The sequence below is a fragment of the Musca vetustissima genome, unplaced genomic scaffold, assembly GCF_032173495.1.
Source record: "Musca vetustissima isolate MV318-11 ecotype Yass unplaced genomic scaffold, APGP_CSIRO_Mvet_v1 utg9436, whole genome shotgun sequence".
Taxonomy (NCBI): domain Eukaryota; kingdom Metazoa; phylum Arthropoda; class Insecta; order Diptera; family Muscidae; genus Musca; species Musca vetustissima.
In genome coordinates this window covers 146,459-162,825 of record NW_026875997.1, presented here as the reverse complement: position 1 = coordinate 162,825, position 16,367 = coordinate 146,459, and the positions used below count along the sequence as shown (strand labels likewise).

Genomic DNA, 16,367 nt, shown 5'->3' with positions numbered 1-16,367 from the left:
ATCAGTGCATATTGAAGGATTTCCATGGTCTTTGGTGCACTATTTACCTAAAATCGGGCGAAACTATTTATGAGAGCTATATCTAAATCTGCACCGATTTTCATGAAGCAGATCAGACATCATTCTAGACTTAATTCAGTCCGCTATGCGAAATTTCGTACAAATCTAATGATTTTCAGGGACTTTGGTGCACCATTTACCTAAAATCAGGCGATACCATATATGGGAGTTATATCGAAATCAGAACCGATTTTCAGGAAACTTAACACACATCATTGTAGAAATAATTCAGACCGCTATGCCAAAATTCGTGCAAATCAAACGATTTACAGGGACTTTGGAGCACCATTTACCTAAAATCGGGCGAATCTATATATGGGAGCTATATCTAAATCTGAACCGATTTTCACTAAATTTAGCACACATCATTGTAGACGTAATTCAGTACGCTATGCAAAAAAATCGTGCAAATCGAATGATTTTCAGGGGCTTTGGTGCACCAATTCCCTAAAATCGGATGAAAGTATATATCCAATGTTTTGTCACTTGCTATTTCGGCCAATAATGAGCACTTGTACCAAATTTCATCCACCTACGATAACTCCTTCTATTTTTGGCCACTGTTAGTATGAACTCCCGACATAGTACAGCGTGGCAATTGTTGAAGCTGATTGACCGGAATCGCACGTTCTTGAGGTCCCTCGTCATTGGACGCTCCAGAAAAGGACGATAAGAATCCGTCTGATTAATATAGAGCTGAAAGCATTGTGGAGTAAAATATTGAACTTCCCAAAAATATAAGACCAATTCATTGTGGAAGAAGTAACAAAACTTCTGGAATATCCTACAGAAAAAAATCAGAACTTTTATTCAATAAAGGATGTGTCACAACGTGAATGAGAACTTCTATATTCTGCAAATTGGAAGAAAAAAACAAAAACATAGGTTGTTCCAGCTGTTAATCTGTTCGTGCCAATATTATAAACGCGTCCAAGTGAAGGGGGGTTACGTGACTGACACTTATGCCTGTTTGCAGAAACGATGCTTCTGCAGTCAGGAATCCGCAAATATTGAAGAGTAAGGTTACCCCCTAAACAATTTAGATCTCGTTCTTCGCTTTGTCATTGATTATGTGTTCCACAAGACGACTAAATCCCCAAACATCGACAAATTATTTGAGTCAGGATTTGATGAGTAATTACAATCAATTGAAAATAAACTTTAGCAATTGTAAAGGGTAATAAGGGAAACAGGCGGCTGAAGAGATGATCATTCACCGCACTCGTGTCTTCCTCCACTTCACTGAGAGTGGTGAGTTCAAGCAGGTCCACAATGTATGCTGGAACTCTTGTGTCATTCTAGCTCATCTTACGTTTATTTTCTGATACAAGCGCTTATTCAGGATTTCATTCCGGGTGTTGTATGAACATTTTTCTTTTGCAAACATCAATTTATTGAGAAAAAAAATGATTTCGTAATCCCGGAACAGCGTAAAATCTATTCGTTCATTTCTTGATCATGGATGTATGTATGAACATTTTTCTTTTGCAAACATCAATTTATTGAGAAAAAAAATGATTTCGTAATCCCGGAACAGCGTAAAATCTATTCGTTCATTTCTTGATCATGGACAGATAATTAGTTCAGTAGTCAGTTTTTTCATGCTGAAGATTTCAAAGAACCATCGATTGCTCTATGTGACTACCCTGGAAAAAATAATATTTAAAATACTGTTCAGCAACAAACCAATCTATCGATTTGTTTCCATTTTAATAGCTGGAAGTTAACCAAATTTTAACAGAATACAAACAAAAATACATAATTTTTTGCGACTACCAAAAATGTAGAAGTCAATCAGATGGTGCGTTCTTCAACACGAACTCTAATCATGTTTAACTTAATAGTAATTTGTGTTTTTTTTTTGTCGTTTCCCCTATTTTCGAGTTGTTCGGTCGCTTGTCAAAAAACCACCAATAATTTTTTGTCACCAACTTGTTTTTGCCATACATATAGAACCGAAAATAAAACACAAACTGTTTTTAAGCATGTTCGACAGCTAATTCACAAAACATGTTTCAACAATACTACATAACATGTGTCGATATTTTAGGAAACTTCTGAAACCATTAGACATCATTTTAATAGTGCTAATATTTTGATTTCATAATGTGTGAAATTTGGAAAAAAACGAAATTTCAATTACTTTCGCTTTCGCATTTGAAAATAAAGAATATAAATATCGATTTAATTTATGTATTGATTTGCAGTAAGGAATTAATGCCCACATTGTTTATATAATTTTTTTTTAAATATGCAAATAAACCAATTGTACAGATTGCAGTGATAAGATAAACTGTCAACAGCAATTATCGAATAAAACACGCTTCTGTATCACCTCCACTGTACGTACATAGGTATATGAAAGTTGATACTTTAATGAAATTGATATCTTCACCCTAATTTAAGACTACTTTAAATCGCTGAATTAATTAGGATGTCCGAGAACACGGCTATTTATTATGCTGTTAATATAATCGCTTAATTGCTTGTTTGGGGGTAAATGAGAAAACAATTAATGAGTATTTATTTATATCTGGGTTTTAAAAAATACCATATGTATTACGGTTTTAGAAAGTAGCAATCTGATTTTGAGACATGCAATATTTACCATGGTTTTCTTTTAAGTTATCTAAAAATGTCCGAGCAAAATAATGCGATGAAACTTTTAGAAGACTTATTCGTGGCAAAGAGCCTATGTCTATAGACAGAAAAAGCCTTCAAAAGGAATAGCCACAAAAAAGACTAATATTTTATTCTGATTTTTATAACCTTGATTTAGTCACATCCGTATGTCTGTTAAAAAAAAACATAATAAATACCTATTGGCAGAAGATGTTCAATGTGAACCTATGTTTGATAAGGGTTCTGGCCGACATTCTCAGTGGCGAGATAACTCCTGTAGAGGTAGGCCCATCTATTGAAATTTGGCACAATTTCAATGGAGAGAGTTAAAAACTTGAGAATTGGAATGCGAATTAAGGTTGAGAAGTAGGGAGGACGTAAGGAGGGGGTTTTGAAAGCGTGTACTCCTCTATACGAAAAGTACTGATATGTACTAAATTTGGTACAATTGGAATTTGAAGAAACGAATGAAACTGGAATCCTATAATTTGAAATTAACATGATGCTGGAATCCTGAGTCGGAGTGTATGATAGCGATATGCAGCTAGTTTTGGAAATTTGTACCTATATATATGGAAGATACTAAATGGTACTATATTTGGTACAATTCGGATTTGGTTGAACCGATTGAGTTGGAACACTGTCATTTGGAAATAAGATTACTGCAGCATTGCACTATGGGTAAAAAGTATGATTTTTTTTTTTTGGCATAAAGTCAATTTTTTTATATAAAATATATTTTATATAAAATCTATAAATTGTAGTTTTGTTCCGTGGAGTGTAACTTGTGAATGGCAAAGCATTGCAAAAAGGTGTAAATGCCAAGTTATTAACAAAAGTGTGTTAATTAATGAGTAACTAGCCTTTTATGTGCTATTTTGTGCCAACTCGTGTTTTTTACTGATAAACATGTGTTTGCCCATACAGCTCTTATTGAAATTTGGAGCAGCAAAAATCGCTCAGAAGATGTACTTGTGAAATATGTGTTTCACAATATCAATAATAACAGCTTAAATGAAGACCAAATGCGTTTGATATCGAAAGAAGTTAAAGATTTTGTTAATTATATAAAAAATCAGTTGCCAAATTTCAATCGTAAATTAGAGCGATTTAAAACTAAACATTCAAAATGGCTTAGCAAAAGTATAATTATAGTAATGGATGAGCAGTATGTTTTCCCAAAAAAAAAATAGGTCGCCCAAAATTAAATTATAAACATGCTGGACCTAGGCTAAAAAGGAAATTAGCCTCCGAAGTTGCTTCACAAAATACGCTTTATCATTGCTGCTACGGTTTCCGCCAAAATATTCAACGACAGAGACATGGCCTTTGTTTTGAATAAAGCAGTCGGTAATGAAAACATAGCCGAAGTAAGGAACAAACATTTTGTTATATGCAGTTATATGAAATAGTGCCCCAAATCATATGAAAATTCGTAGGACATCTTGGGAGCATAAAAATTGTATACAAACCAAATTTCACTTCAATAGCTTTATAAACAAGAAAGTCGGGACAAATCGGCCAGATCGGCTATATGGCAGCTATATGAAATAGTGCCCCAAATCATATGAAAATTGGTAGGTCATCTTGGGAGCATACAAATCAAATTTCAATTCCATAGCTTTAAAATTAGAGTTTATGCCAAAATAAACGTAAAAAAACCATAGTGCAGAATTGAGGTATGTTGCTAGTTTGGGAAATTCGTACTCATGTGTACTAAATTTGGTACAATTTGAATTTTGGGTGAAGCTATAGAACTAGAATTCTGAAATTTGGAGTTAGGATAGGGGTGTAGAATGAAAATTTCCACTTATGTCTACTAAATGGTACTACATTTGGTACAATTTGGATTTAGGTGAACCGATAGAGCTGGAACACTGAAATTTGGAAATTAGATTATCGTTGGATTGCAAGATTAGGAGTTTGGATGTAGTTTTGGAAATTTTTACATATGGGTACTAAATTTGATACAATTTTGATTTAGAGCTGGAATAGTACAGATTTGAAATAAATATTACTCATGGAGTGTAGAATTGAGGTATGTAAAAAGTTTTGGAAATTCGTACTTATGTGTAGTAAGTGGTACTAAATTTGGTACCATTTAGATTTAGGGTAAACCGATAGGTCTGCAATTCTGCAATTGGGAAATAAGATTTTTATTGGATTGTATGATGTAGGTAGTAATGGAAATTTGTACTTATGTGCTAATTGGTACAAAATTTGGAACAATTTTTAGTGAACCGATAGATCTGGAATTCTGAAATTTGGAATTTAAATTATGGTTAAAGTGTATATGGGTGTAGTTTTGGGAGTTTGTACTTATGCGTACTAAATTTGATACAATATGGATTTAGGCGAACCGATAGAGGTGGAATCCTAAATTTTGGAATTAAGATTGGGGTATATGGAAAGTTTTGGAAATTCGTACTTATGTTCGTTAAGGTAGGCAGTCATAGAAATTTATATTAATGTGAAAAACTTGTACTAAATTAAGATTTGAGTGAACCTATATTTGAAATTTTGAGTTTTTGGAAATAAGTATTACAAGAGTACAAAGCTAGCTAGATTTCTGTTTCGGTCAGAATTGCTGTGTTGTGATATGGAGGTAGTTTTGGAAATAGTGGTTGATATTTTGTAATGGTCACATTATATGAATTTACATTTTGCAACCAAAATTATAATATTTTAGCATTGCGAAGTGGTTGTAATTTGACATTCTGGGACCTTGGTGGCCTCGGGACCTTGGCGGCTAACCAGCTATGAACTTTGTTGGTTAGCCACTCAGGTCAACATGGCTTCGATCGATTCTATGTAGTTTGAATGTACACATCATGGTTGAGTTATAAACATGTCGGTGCAGCGGAATTTAACAAAGTTCTTAATTATATCCTTCACCACAGAGTATTATGTCTTTGTGCATATGTTTGTAACAGGCAAAAATAATCGAGATAGACCATGGTTCCTTTTGAGAATATGCATAGAATCACTATCTGACTCAATTTATGCATGTCCGTCCGTCCGGCTGTCCATGTTAAATTGTAAACAAAGTACAGGCCGCATTTATGGTCCGAATTGGATGAAAGTTGGCACAGCTCATTTGTTTGGCCCAAGGACAAACCCTATTGAAATTGCGAAAAATCGGTGCAGATTTAGATATAGCTCCCATATATATTTTCGTCCGATTTAAGGTAAATGGTGTACCAAAGTCCCTATATGTCTTTTGATTTGCAGGAAATTTGGCACAGCGTAATATCATATCGTACTGAATTAAGTCTAGAATGACGTGTTGTAAGTTTTGTGAAAATCGGTTCCCATATATATTTTCGTTCAATTTTATGTAATTGATGCACCAAAGTCCCTATATATATCTTTCGATTTGCACGCATTATGGTATAGTGTACTGAATTAAGTCTAGAATGATGTTGCTAAGCTTCGTGAAAAGATTCATAGGTAGGCCGATTGACACAACGTACTGAAGTAATATAAATCAGTCTCTGGCAAGTTTCCCTGAAATCGGTTCAGATATAGATATATAACAAAAACGCGACGTCTGTTAGAATATATATGTAGAATATACCCAAAGTGGTGAAGGGTATCATATAGTCGACCCAGTCCGACTTTACTGCTTTCCGTACTGGTTTTTGCCATAGATAATTCTTGGTCTAAAACAAGCTTGTTCTGATCTCAGAATGGTTTCTACTTGTCTCTGAATTCTTTTCTGGATTATGTTTGTATATGGTGTCGAACAGCAGATTAGTATATATACATCTTCAAACTATATTTCACCTCATATTATGTGGTCAGTCTTGATTTGTATTTAACGTCAGCATGTTTCTTTTTAGTATTCTGTTTGTATACTGCTCATATAATCTTACTATACTCTGGTATGCAGAAATTCTATAAAAAAGCATAAACCTTCTTAATGACGTCAACAATGTCTGCCGATTTTTTTTTTGCGAAATTTTCCCATTCTGCCAATACCACGTGGTTTACCGATTTCATTTTCGATGTAAACTTCTACAATAGCATATTCGACCTTATTCGAGAACTCTTTAAAATGTTTATGTCTAATCCAGTTCATTAGTTCTGGACGAAGTCGCACGTTACACCAAAATTAGATTTACTGCAAAAATGATGAATATATGTCAACTAACTTAACACTTCAAGCTATTTGTACCAGCATAAATACCTTTTAAACAAATTGAAACTGATATACCAATGGTTAAATTAAAATAGTTTTGTATTGCTGATTTGTTGCAATTTATCGTTTACTCACTATTTCCTTATATTCCCCACACAATGACCTTCACCCCCACAAAATATATGTTTCAAATATTTTTTTCCTTCTTCCTTCTTTGTATTTATTTTCTCATTCATAAATTTCTCATTTCAGGTATTCTACGATTTTTTGGTAAGGTAAGTCTAGCGTCTACTCATCAACTCAACTATCATCATGTTTATGTTTTTTTTTTCATTCTATCATTTATATTATATATGATTACTGTCAAAAATTGGTTATTAAGTGCTTTATGATTTATTATAATATTTATTAGGTATTGTTTAGGAATTGGTTGGAAAACGATACGTATTTAGATAACAATTGATGACAAGAATGCCACATTAAACAAATTAATTTATGGTATTTTAGAAATAATATTCTGATTTTGCTAGAAAGCTGGATTGCAGTGCATGTTTATAGATTGAGAACACTTGTTGCTGTATTCATATACATGATTAATTTTAATATCCGAAGTCTTCACATTTTAATGTCACAACAATAATTCGAAACAATGAAATTGTAGGCCTCCCCAAATGTATATTAGGTTGGGGGAAAAGAAATCTATTATTTTTCGGCAGATGGCTGCACTGATAGATTTCTCGTAAATTATCGATGAAACAATTGCAAATTTATGCTCGTTGGAAGGGCTATATATCTCTCGATTTGCACGAGCCTAATGTTTTAGGTCTAGAATGACGAGTGTTAAGTTTCCTGAAAATGGGTCCAGATTTAGATATAGCTCCCATATACCAAATCCCCTATACATCGTTCGATTTGCACGAAATTTGGCACAGCGAAATGAATTAGGTCTGGAAAGATGTGTGTCAAGTTTCTTGAAAATCGGTTCAGATTTGGATATAGCTCCCATATATATTTTCGTCCGATTTATAGTAAATGGTGCACCAAAGTCCTTATATATCGTTCGATTTGCACGAAATTTGGCATAGCGTACTGAATAAAGTCTAGAATGATGTGTGTTAAATTTCGTGGAAATCGAGTCAGATTTAGATATAGCTCCCATATATATGTTCGTCCCATTTAATGTAAATGGTGCACCAAAGTCCACATATATACTTCGATTTGCACCAAATTTGGCATATCGTACTGAATAAAGTCTAGAATGATGTGTGGTAAATTTTGGTGGAAATCGAGTCAGATTTAAATATATGTCCCATATATATTTTCGTCAGTTCTTGTGTAAATGGTGCACCAAAGTCCCTATTTATCCTTACATTTGCACGAAATTTGGATTTATATGTAAATAAAGAATTCAAAATGTGGCCGAACATGTGACATGATGATGAAATCGGTTTAGATTTCGATATTTTGCTTTTAATTTATTTACATAATTTTGTCCCATTGTAATAAGCATATCTGACCAAAATTTAGTATATGTTGACAGTCGTAACATCGACCATAAAGCCATTTACAATTGAAAAGAAACGGCCTGAATTGGCCAACAGGAGATGTGTCGTATTTCACCATGACAACGCTGGACCACACACATCTACAGTGACTCACCAGAAACTTCGGGAGCTTGGTTGGGAAATTTTAATATATTCGCAATACAGTCCAGACTTGGACACCAAGAGATTATCATCTTTTTCTTGCATTGCAAAATTTCTTTAATGAAAAAAAATTGGTATCTGGAGAGGATTGTGAAAATCGAATACTAGAGTTTTTTTGCAAATAGAGAGCAGGACTTTTATAAGAGAGCCATTATGAAGGTTCCTTTAAAATGGCAACAAATAATACAACAAAACGGTGCATTCCTGACATTCCGAAGCATGCAAAATAAAGTCCTATAGTTCATAAAAAATAATGGATTTCTTTTTCCCCAACCTAATATATAGTCAACCTTTTGGTGGAGGGTATAAAATTGGTCGAATGGCAGGGCGTTACTTTCGAGTATGAGGAAACCAAACATCACAAAACAAACAAACAAACAATGCACACAAACAACATCAAGTAAAACAACGGTATCACAACAAAAACATAAATAAAAACAAAAGAGTACTCGGCAAGAGTGTAATCTGCTCGATTTCGAGCGTATTTCACTCCCACTCGAAAACGAGCGAAGCACTTGCGCTCTTATTTGAGTGGCAGAGAAAAATAGAGTATACTCTATTTACTTTTTCTACTCGCAAGAGTACCCCCGCCCGAATTCGAGCGAGCATTTCGGAGCTCTGCAATGATTACAACTTTCATAGTATACGCAATACGCCATGGTCGATCGCAAAAAAATTTGAATGTCGCTTTGTTTCGGATATAAAAGTCCAAAGAAGGTACTAAACAACGCCACAAAAATTATTTAAAAACATATTTTTCATGATTTTGAGCGACACTTACTCCGACAGATATATACATATATTACAACCCCAATTTCGAAATTAATACACCCTCCAGTCATGGTGATTTTTATTTTCAGTTTCACAACCTTATCCCAACTCTTCTAGAATTTGTCTAAAATCGAATTCGCAAAACTGCTACACTTTATATGAATCAGAATATTCGCTTCTTATCTTAACTAAATAATATATTTAAATTCGTTGATATAAATTATGTTAATTAGTTACCAACAACACCCGAAAACTGGATAACTGGAGGAGTGGTTTCGCTTTACTAAGTGGTTCTGGTTGGGAAAGAAACAAATACTTCCTTGTTTTGCTATGAATTAGATTCTTGTTTAACCAAAAAAAAAAAAATTTTAGTAATAAAAATCAAATTTACATAAAACCAATATATCAAATTATGCTACGGTGGCATTATACACATAAAACAAACGACTTAAGTAAAAAACGTGTTAACAGAAGGTCTCACCAAAGACTAAATTTGAAATTAACATAAATGCAATATATAAACCGTGGTGTAAGATTTATGGCAATAAAACATAGTGCTAATGTGAATGTATATCCAGATTTTTTAGTCCGCCATAATAATTTCTTAAAAATAGAATTTTTTTGGCCAACACCATTCTTCTCCGTATTTAAAAACTGACGTTTTATTTATGGCGGCACAAATATAAAAGTTGTAGATATCAAGTTCCACAGTATGCCCGAGACTACTGGACGTCTGGCGCGTTGATACCATCAGATACCCATTTACTGGCAGACCCCTTCTCAATTTGTTCATCTATATATAAAAGGCCTCTGAATTGTATTCTATGTATAGAAGACCTCTGAACGGTCTTCTATGTATAGACGACCTCTGAACGGTATTCTATGTATAGAAGACCTCTGAACGGTCTTCTATGTATAGAAGACCTCTGAACGGTATTCTATATATAGAAGACCTCTGAACGGTTTTCTATGTATAGAAGACCTCTGAACGGTCTTCCATGTATAGACGACCTCTGAACGGTCTTCCATGTATAGACGACCTCTGAACGGCCTTCCATGTATAAAGACCTCTGAACGGTTGAAAAGACATTTGTCTCCTTTATTTGGAACACCTTTTAGAAGTCTATAGAAAGTCGAAAAGCTATAGAAGACTTCTTAAAGGTATTCCAAGTTAGAAGGCCTCTTATGACCTTGGATGGATGGTATTTTGTATAATTCGGGAAGGAACTTTTTGATGTTCAATGAGGACCACACCCTCACAGCTATTAGTTGTGTGGAAAGTTTTGTCCCCAGAATTACAGACGGTATCGAAATCGAGACTTTGAGCACATCTTCGCCACTTTAGAAGCTTGTTAGGACTTGTTTACTGTCCTAAATTTTGTTCTGGTTTTTGCGTACTAAATAACGATCCTTAAGAAAAATCCAGAACTTTTGTTTCATTGACCTTATGTTAAATTTTCTTTAACAACCATGCTTACTGAAATACATACCCTAATGGAGTGGTTATAAAAAACATTCCTAAAAACCCTCCATCTAATATTCGAATGGGTTCTTGAAAAATGTTTTTTAACACCGCCTAATGCACCAAAGGGTTCTTAATAAAAATTCCTTTAAAAATCCGCGTCTGAGGGCCCAAGGATATTAAATGAAATTTTCTTTAAAAATCCACGCACAGGGGCATTAGGGTTTTTAATAAAATATTTTTTCAAAATCCATGACTGAGGGCCCAAAGATATTAAATTAAAATTTCTATAAAAATCCATGCATATTGGACTTAGGGTTCTCAATAAAATATTCTTTAAAAATCCACGCCTTTTGGCTTAAGGATTCTTAATAAAATATTTTTTAAAAATCCACGCATTTTAACCTAAGGGTTCTTAATAAAATATTCTTAAAAAATCAACGCCTATTGGCCTAAGGATTCTTAATAAAATATTCTTTAAAAATCCACGCTTATTGGCCTAAGGGTTCTCAATACAATATTCTTTAAAAATCCACGCCTATTGGGCTAAGGGTTCTTAATAAAATATTCTTTAAAAATCCACGCCTATTGAGCTAAGGGTTCTTAATAAAATATTCTTTAAAAATCCACTCCTAGAGGCCTAAGGATTCATAATAAAATATTCTTTACAGATCCACGCCATATGGCCTATGTGATGTTAATAAAATATTCTTTACATATCCACGCCTGTTAATAAAATATTCTTTACATATCCACGCCTTATGGCCTATGGGATGTTAATAAAATATTCTTTACATATCCACGCCTTATGGCCTATGGGATGTTAATAAAATATTCTTTAAAAATCCACGCCTATTGGGCTAATGGTTCTTAATAAAATATTCTTTAAAAATCTACGCCTATTGGGCTAATGGTTCTTAATAAAATATTCTTTAAAAATCCACGCCTATTGGGCTAATGGTTCTTAATAAAATATTCTATAAAAATCCATGACTGAGGGTCCAAGGATATTAAATAATATTTTCTATAAAAATCCACGCCTATTGGCCTAGGGATGCTTAATAAAATATTCTTAAAAAATCCACGCCTATTCTAGGCCTTAAAAAATCCACGCCTATTCTAGGCCTTAAAAAATATTCTTAAAAAATCCACGCTTGTTTGCCTAGTGATTATTAATAAAATATTCTTTAGAAAATCCATGCCTATTGGCCTAAGTATTCTTAATAAAATATTCTTTAAAAATCATGGGCGTAGGCGTGTAGCATGTGTTGCTTGGTGTACAGAGTGTCATTTCTGTTCATTTTTGCCTCTCGTATGACCTTTTCCAGTAGCAGTTAAAAAGGTCACACGACAAATTGTCACCTTGTCTGAATCCTCGTTCGGTATTAAAGGGCTCCGAGAGTGGCAGATCTTGTGCCACTGAAAGTTATCCTATATAGCCTTATTAATTTTGCAGGAATGCGGGATAGGGCAGTTGAATGCGGCTGTAGAGTCGACGAAAAAGTTTAATGCTTTTTCGGTCCAATTCATCTCTTAAATATCATCACCGAACATTGTAGGGATCCTTGACCATAATCGGTAATACTACATAATATCATAACATATAGACACCTTTAAATATCTATTTATTCTGATATCTGCTTAATATTGACCGATTATTTTGAAAAGGCTCATACTGGTTCCTTAGTCAGATCAGTCCGAGTGTGTAAAATTTCGTAATATTCATTATTGTAGCAGACAAAAATTTCATTATCTTTGTTCAGAACCCGTCCTACATGCAAAATTTCGTGATGATTGGTCCATAAGTGTCGCTTGTATCGTGTTTGAAAATTATGAAGGGGAAACGAACGGATGGACACGTATGTTTAGATCGACTCAGCTAGTAAAGATCAAGTCAAGTCTAAAATGTGGATCTAGAACCATTATTTTGAGGCGTTAAAAACTCTTGGGGCTACACAAAGCTGTAATACCTGGCAAATTGGTTTTTATATGTGAAACCAAGAAATGGGTAACCCTGTATATAATATGGTCCGATTTCATACAATGGTTACTGAAATATCTGCATGACTGTCCAACTGGCACAAAATTTGGGCATATTTATATAACATATATTATTTCGATCGGGTTTATGTCCGGGATACACCCAAACATTTCTGAATTTTTCGACAAATTTCCTGATTTTTTTAGGTTTTAGACGTATTTTTCAAGTAAAGTCTTTTATATGGCATACCGGGTTCTGGGAAAGTGAAATATAAATATTTTTGAAAAAAAGTCGATATAGGTCTTTGTTATAACATAGTCCTAATATAATGGTTCCTCATGAATGTTTTACATGTGTTAGCCGCATTTTCTCAACGAAGTGGTACCCATTTCCGGTAGCCGCATTTTCCCACAAAATTCTTTGTAATTTGGCATATCGGGTTGGCATACCGGTATATATATATATATATATTCACACAGGTTGCTTTAATTGGTCTACTGCTATTAGTTGCCTAACATTTTTATTTTTTAAATGCCTTCTTTCAACATCACCATTAATATTTCTCGAGTGTTAAAAACCGCTATTATATCTTGTTCTCTTTCCGGATATTCTAATCGGAATGAAATCAAATCTATTTCATCACCGTCATCACCGTCATCAGACATTACTTTCGACTAGATTTACCGGGTAATTTACATGTTTTTAAATAACACATTTGAATATAATTTAGAATATGCGTTTAAATTCGCCACAAAAAAAAAACGCAACCATAAGATTTCGTTCAAAATAATTATCATCAAGAATCTGCTCTTCTTATTCTTGTCTAGTGATGCTAAATTCAGAGATTCAGCGAAAACAACAACAACAAAACTAATTCTTATTTTCGCGGTTTGAAAACTTAAAAGTGGTTACTTGTTCTGCGTGGTTGAGCTGGTTCAACGGTTAGTATTTATGGGCTTATGCGTCGGCTTGGGTTGGGTTCGAGAGCGTCACATATTGTTGTGGTCATCATCATCATCGCCAGCATCATCATTATTATTTGTCGCCTATTCTCAGTGTTGTCTGTTTTTGTTTTTTGGTGACAACAACAACTTCATTATTATGTTCGGATGAGTTTAGCCCGCAGTGGTAGTGGTAGTACTACTGGCATCGATAGCTTGTATTAAACAGGGCAACAACAAGTTATGGTCGGCGATGTTCTGTCATAGCTGTTTTTAGTTTTTTCTCTGTTTTTTTTTTTTTTTTTTTTTTTTTTTGGCAGCGGCAAAGGGGTTATTGCTATGTTAAGAATTAAAAAGTTGTTGTTGAAGGCGATGATGATGATGATGGTGTTCAGCTTAATCAAAAACATCATGGATAGCAATATCTCAGCATTATAATTATAATGATAATCATGTTTCATTTGTGCGTTTTTCTCAGCCAGTTAGCCAGCCATTCAGCGTTTCTCATCATACTGTAACATCCTTAGTTCGAGTTTACTGAGTTTCTCTGTGTGTGTGTGTGCGTCTTATTTCGTAGTTTTTTTTCTGGCGTTATAAATAATTTCGCAATCGAGATTTCAAGCACAGTCATTCGTCGACATTCATTCCGTGGATAGTTCAGAGTGAGAACAACTCAAAACACAATGGTAAGCAGAATTTCAGCAGGACGTTGCAACCGATGGAAATCATATGAAACCTTGGATTACATTGATTTCCGTTACGCATATTACACATGTGGATTACCTGATATGCAGTAGCAGCAAAAATAGAAAACCAACAACAAGAAAATAATTTTTCGTTTTTTCCCCTTTTTGTGCAAAATTTCAGAAACTTTTGTTGGTCTTGGCCTTAGTGGCTTACGTTAGTGCTGATGTGTCGCACTTGTTTGCCAGCAGCAACAACTTGAAAGCTGATGGTTATCATTACGAGCCACCCAAAAAACCTTTCACTGATAAAATTATACGTGAGCCAGTTACAACACGAAAACCAACTCCACCCGGACCCACTGTGAGGGCTGTTCCTCCAGTCACCAAGAAGGAAGATGGTTATCATTACGACAAGCCTTCTAAACCCTTCAACCCAGTAGTCAAACCAGGTCGTCCACTTGTGATCGAGACCCCTAAGCCAAAAATTGTGACCACCAAGCCTACCACTCCTAAGCCCGTCAACAGAGAATACTTGCCTCCCGTTGTTAAGGCAGCTACTCCAGTTGTGCCAAAGACCACCCAGAAGCCAAAACCTGTTACCACCAAGGCCACCACTCCCAAACCTAAACCAGTCACCACCCAAAAACCCAAACCAGTAATCACCAAGGCTACCACTCCCAAACCCAAGCCCGTCAACAGAGAATACTTGCCTCCCGTTGTTAAACCAGCTCCTCCAGTTGTGCCAAAGACCACCCAGAAGCCAAAACCTGTTACCACCAAGGCCACCACTCCCAAACCTAAACCAGTCACCACCCAAAAACCCAAACCAGTAACCACCAAGGCTACCACTCCTAAACCCAAGCCCGTCAACAGAGAATACTTGCCTCCCGTTGTTAAGGCAGCTACTCCAGTTGTGCCCAAGACCACCCAGAAGCCAAAACCTGTTACCACCAAGGCCACCACTCCCAAACCTAAACCAGTCACCACCCAAAAACCCAAACCAGTAACCACCAAGGCTACCACTCCTAAACCCAAGCCCGTCAACAGAGAATACTTGCCTCCCGTTGTTAAGGCAGCTACTCCAGTTGTGCCCAAGACCACCCAGAAGCCAAAACCTGTTATCACCAAGGCCACCACTCCCAAACCTAAACCAGTCATCACCCAAAAACCCGTTACCACCCAAAAACCTAAACCCGTTATCACCAAAGCTCCCACACCCAAACCCCAAACCAGAACTCCCGCTCCCACATACTTGCCCCCCGTAGTCAAAGCCGGTCCCCCAGCCAAAAAACAGGAAGGCTACTTCTATCCCAACAATCCCCAACCATCCTTCACTTTCTAAAGTCCACGAACACTTTAATGTGTAATTAGTCGAAGAAATTTATTACATAGTTTAAGCACCCCCACCCCTGTTTTCTATATATAATATATGTTTTTTAAATATTTAAATTGTTGACGAACAAACAAACAAAAACACAAAAATAATGCCATATTGTTTTGATGCTAAACTGTTCTAGAAGAAAAAAGAAAGAAAAACGGCCTTTATTTGTTGGTATCTTTTCTATGCAAAGAACCAAACAAATTCAAAACAAAACGAACAATAAAAAGAGTTATTAAAAAAATACCTTCAGAGTTTTATTTAAAAAGAAAAAAAAAAACAAAATATTAAATTAAAATGTTCAGTATCCTTTGACATTTTTTAGGAAATGGAAAGGAAAGAAGCATTAAATTTCTCTAATAACTTAAACAATTTTATTACCAGACTAAAATGTATTTTCAAAATTCCTATGTTTTTTTTTCACAACATATAATTGGTAGTGTGAACTTTTATTGCCACTAAAACACAAAAAAAATCACCAATAAAAAAAGAGAAGAGCAAAACTAAAAATTGAAAATTGCTAAAAATAAGAAACTTTGATACAAACCAATCATAGGAACTAACTGAACTGGTTTCTCAGCCTTCTTCTAATCGCCAAAAATCGCAAATTAAATTAGCT

General features: G+C 34.8%; 1 protein-coding gene across 1 annotated transcript; it reads left to right on the top strand.

Moving 5' to 3' along the window:
- Positions 1-1,130: 1,130 nt before the first annotated feature.
- Positions 1,131-15,712, top strand: LOC133338541 (uncharacterized). The gene is made up of 3 exons (XM_061546713.1): positions 1,131-1,230; positions 7,076-7,098; positions 14,552-15,712. Exons 1-3 carry the CDS (start codon positions 1,131-1,133, stop codon positions 15,710-15,712), a joined length of 1,284 nt encoding a protein of 427 aa, XP_061402697.1.
- Positions 15,713-16,367: the final 655 nt, after the last annotated feature.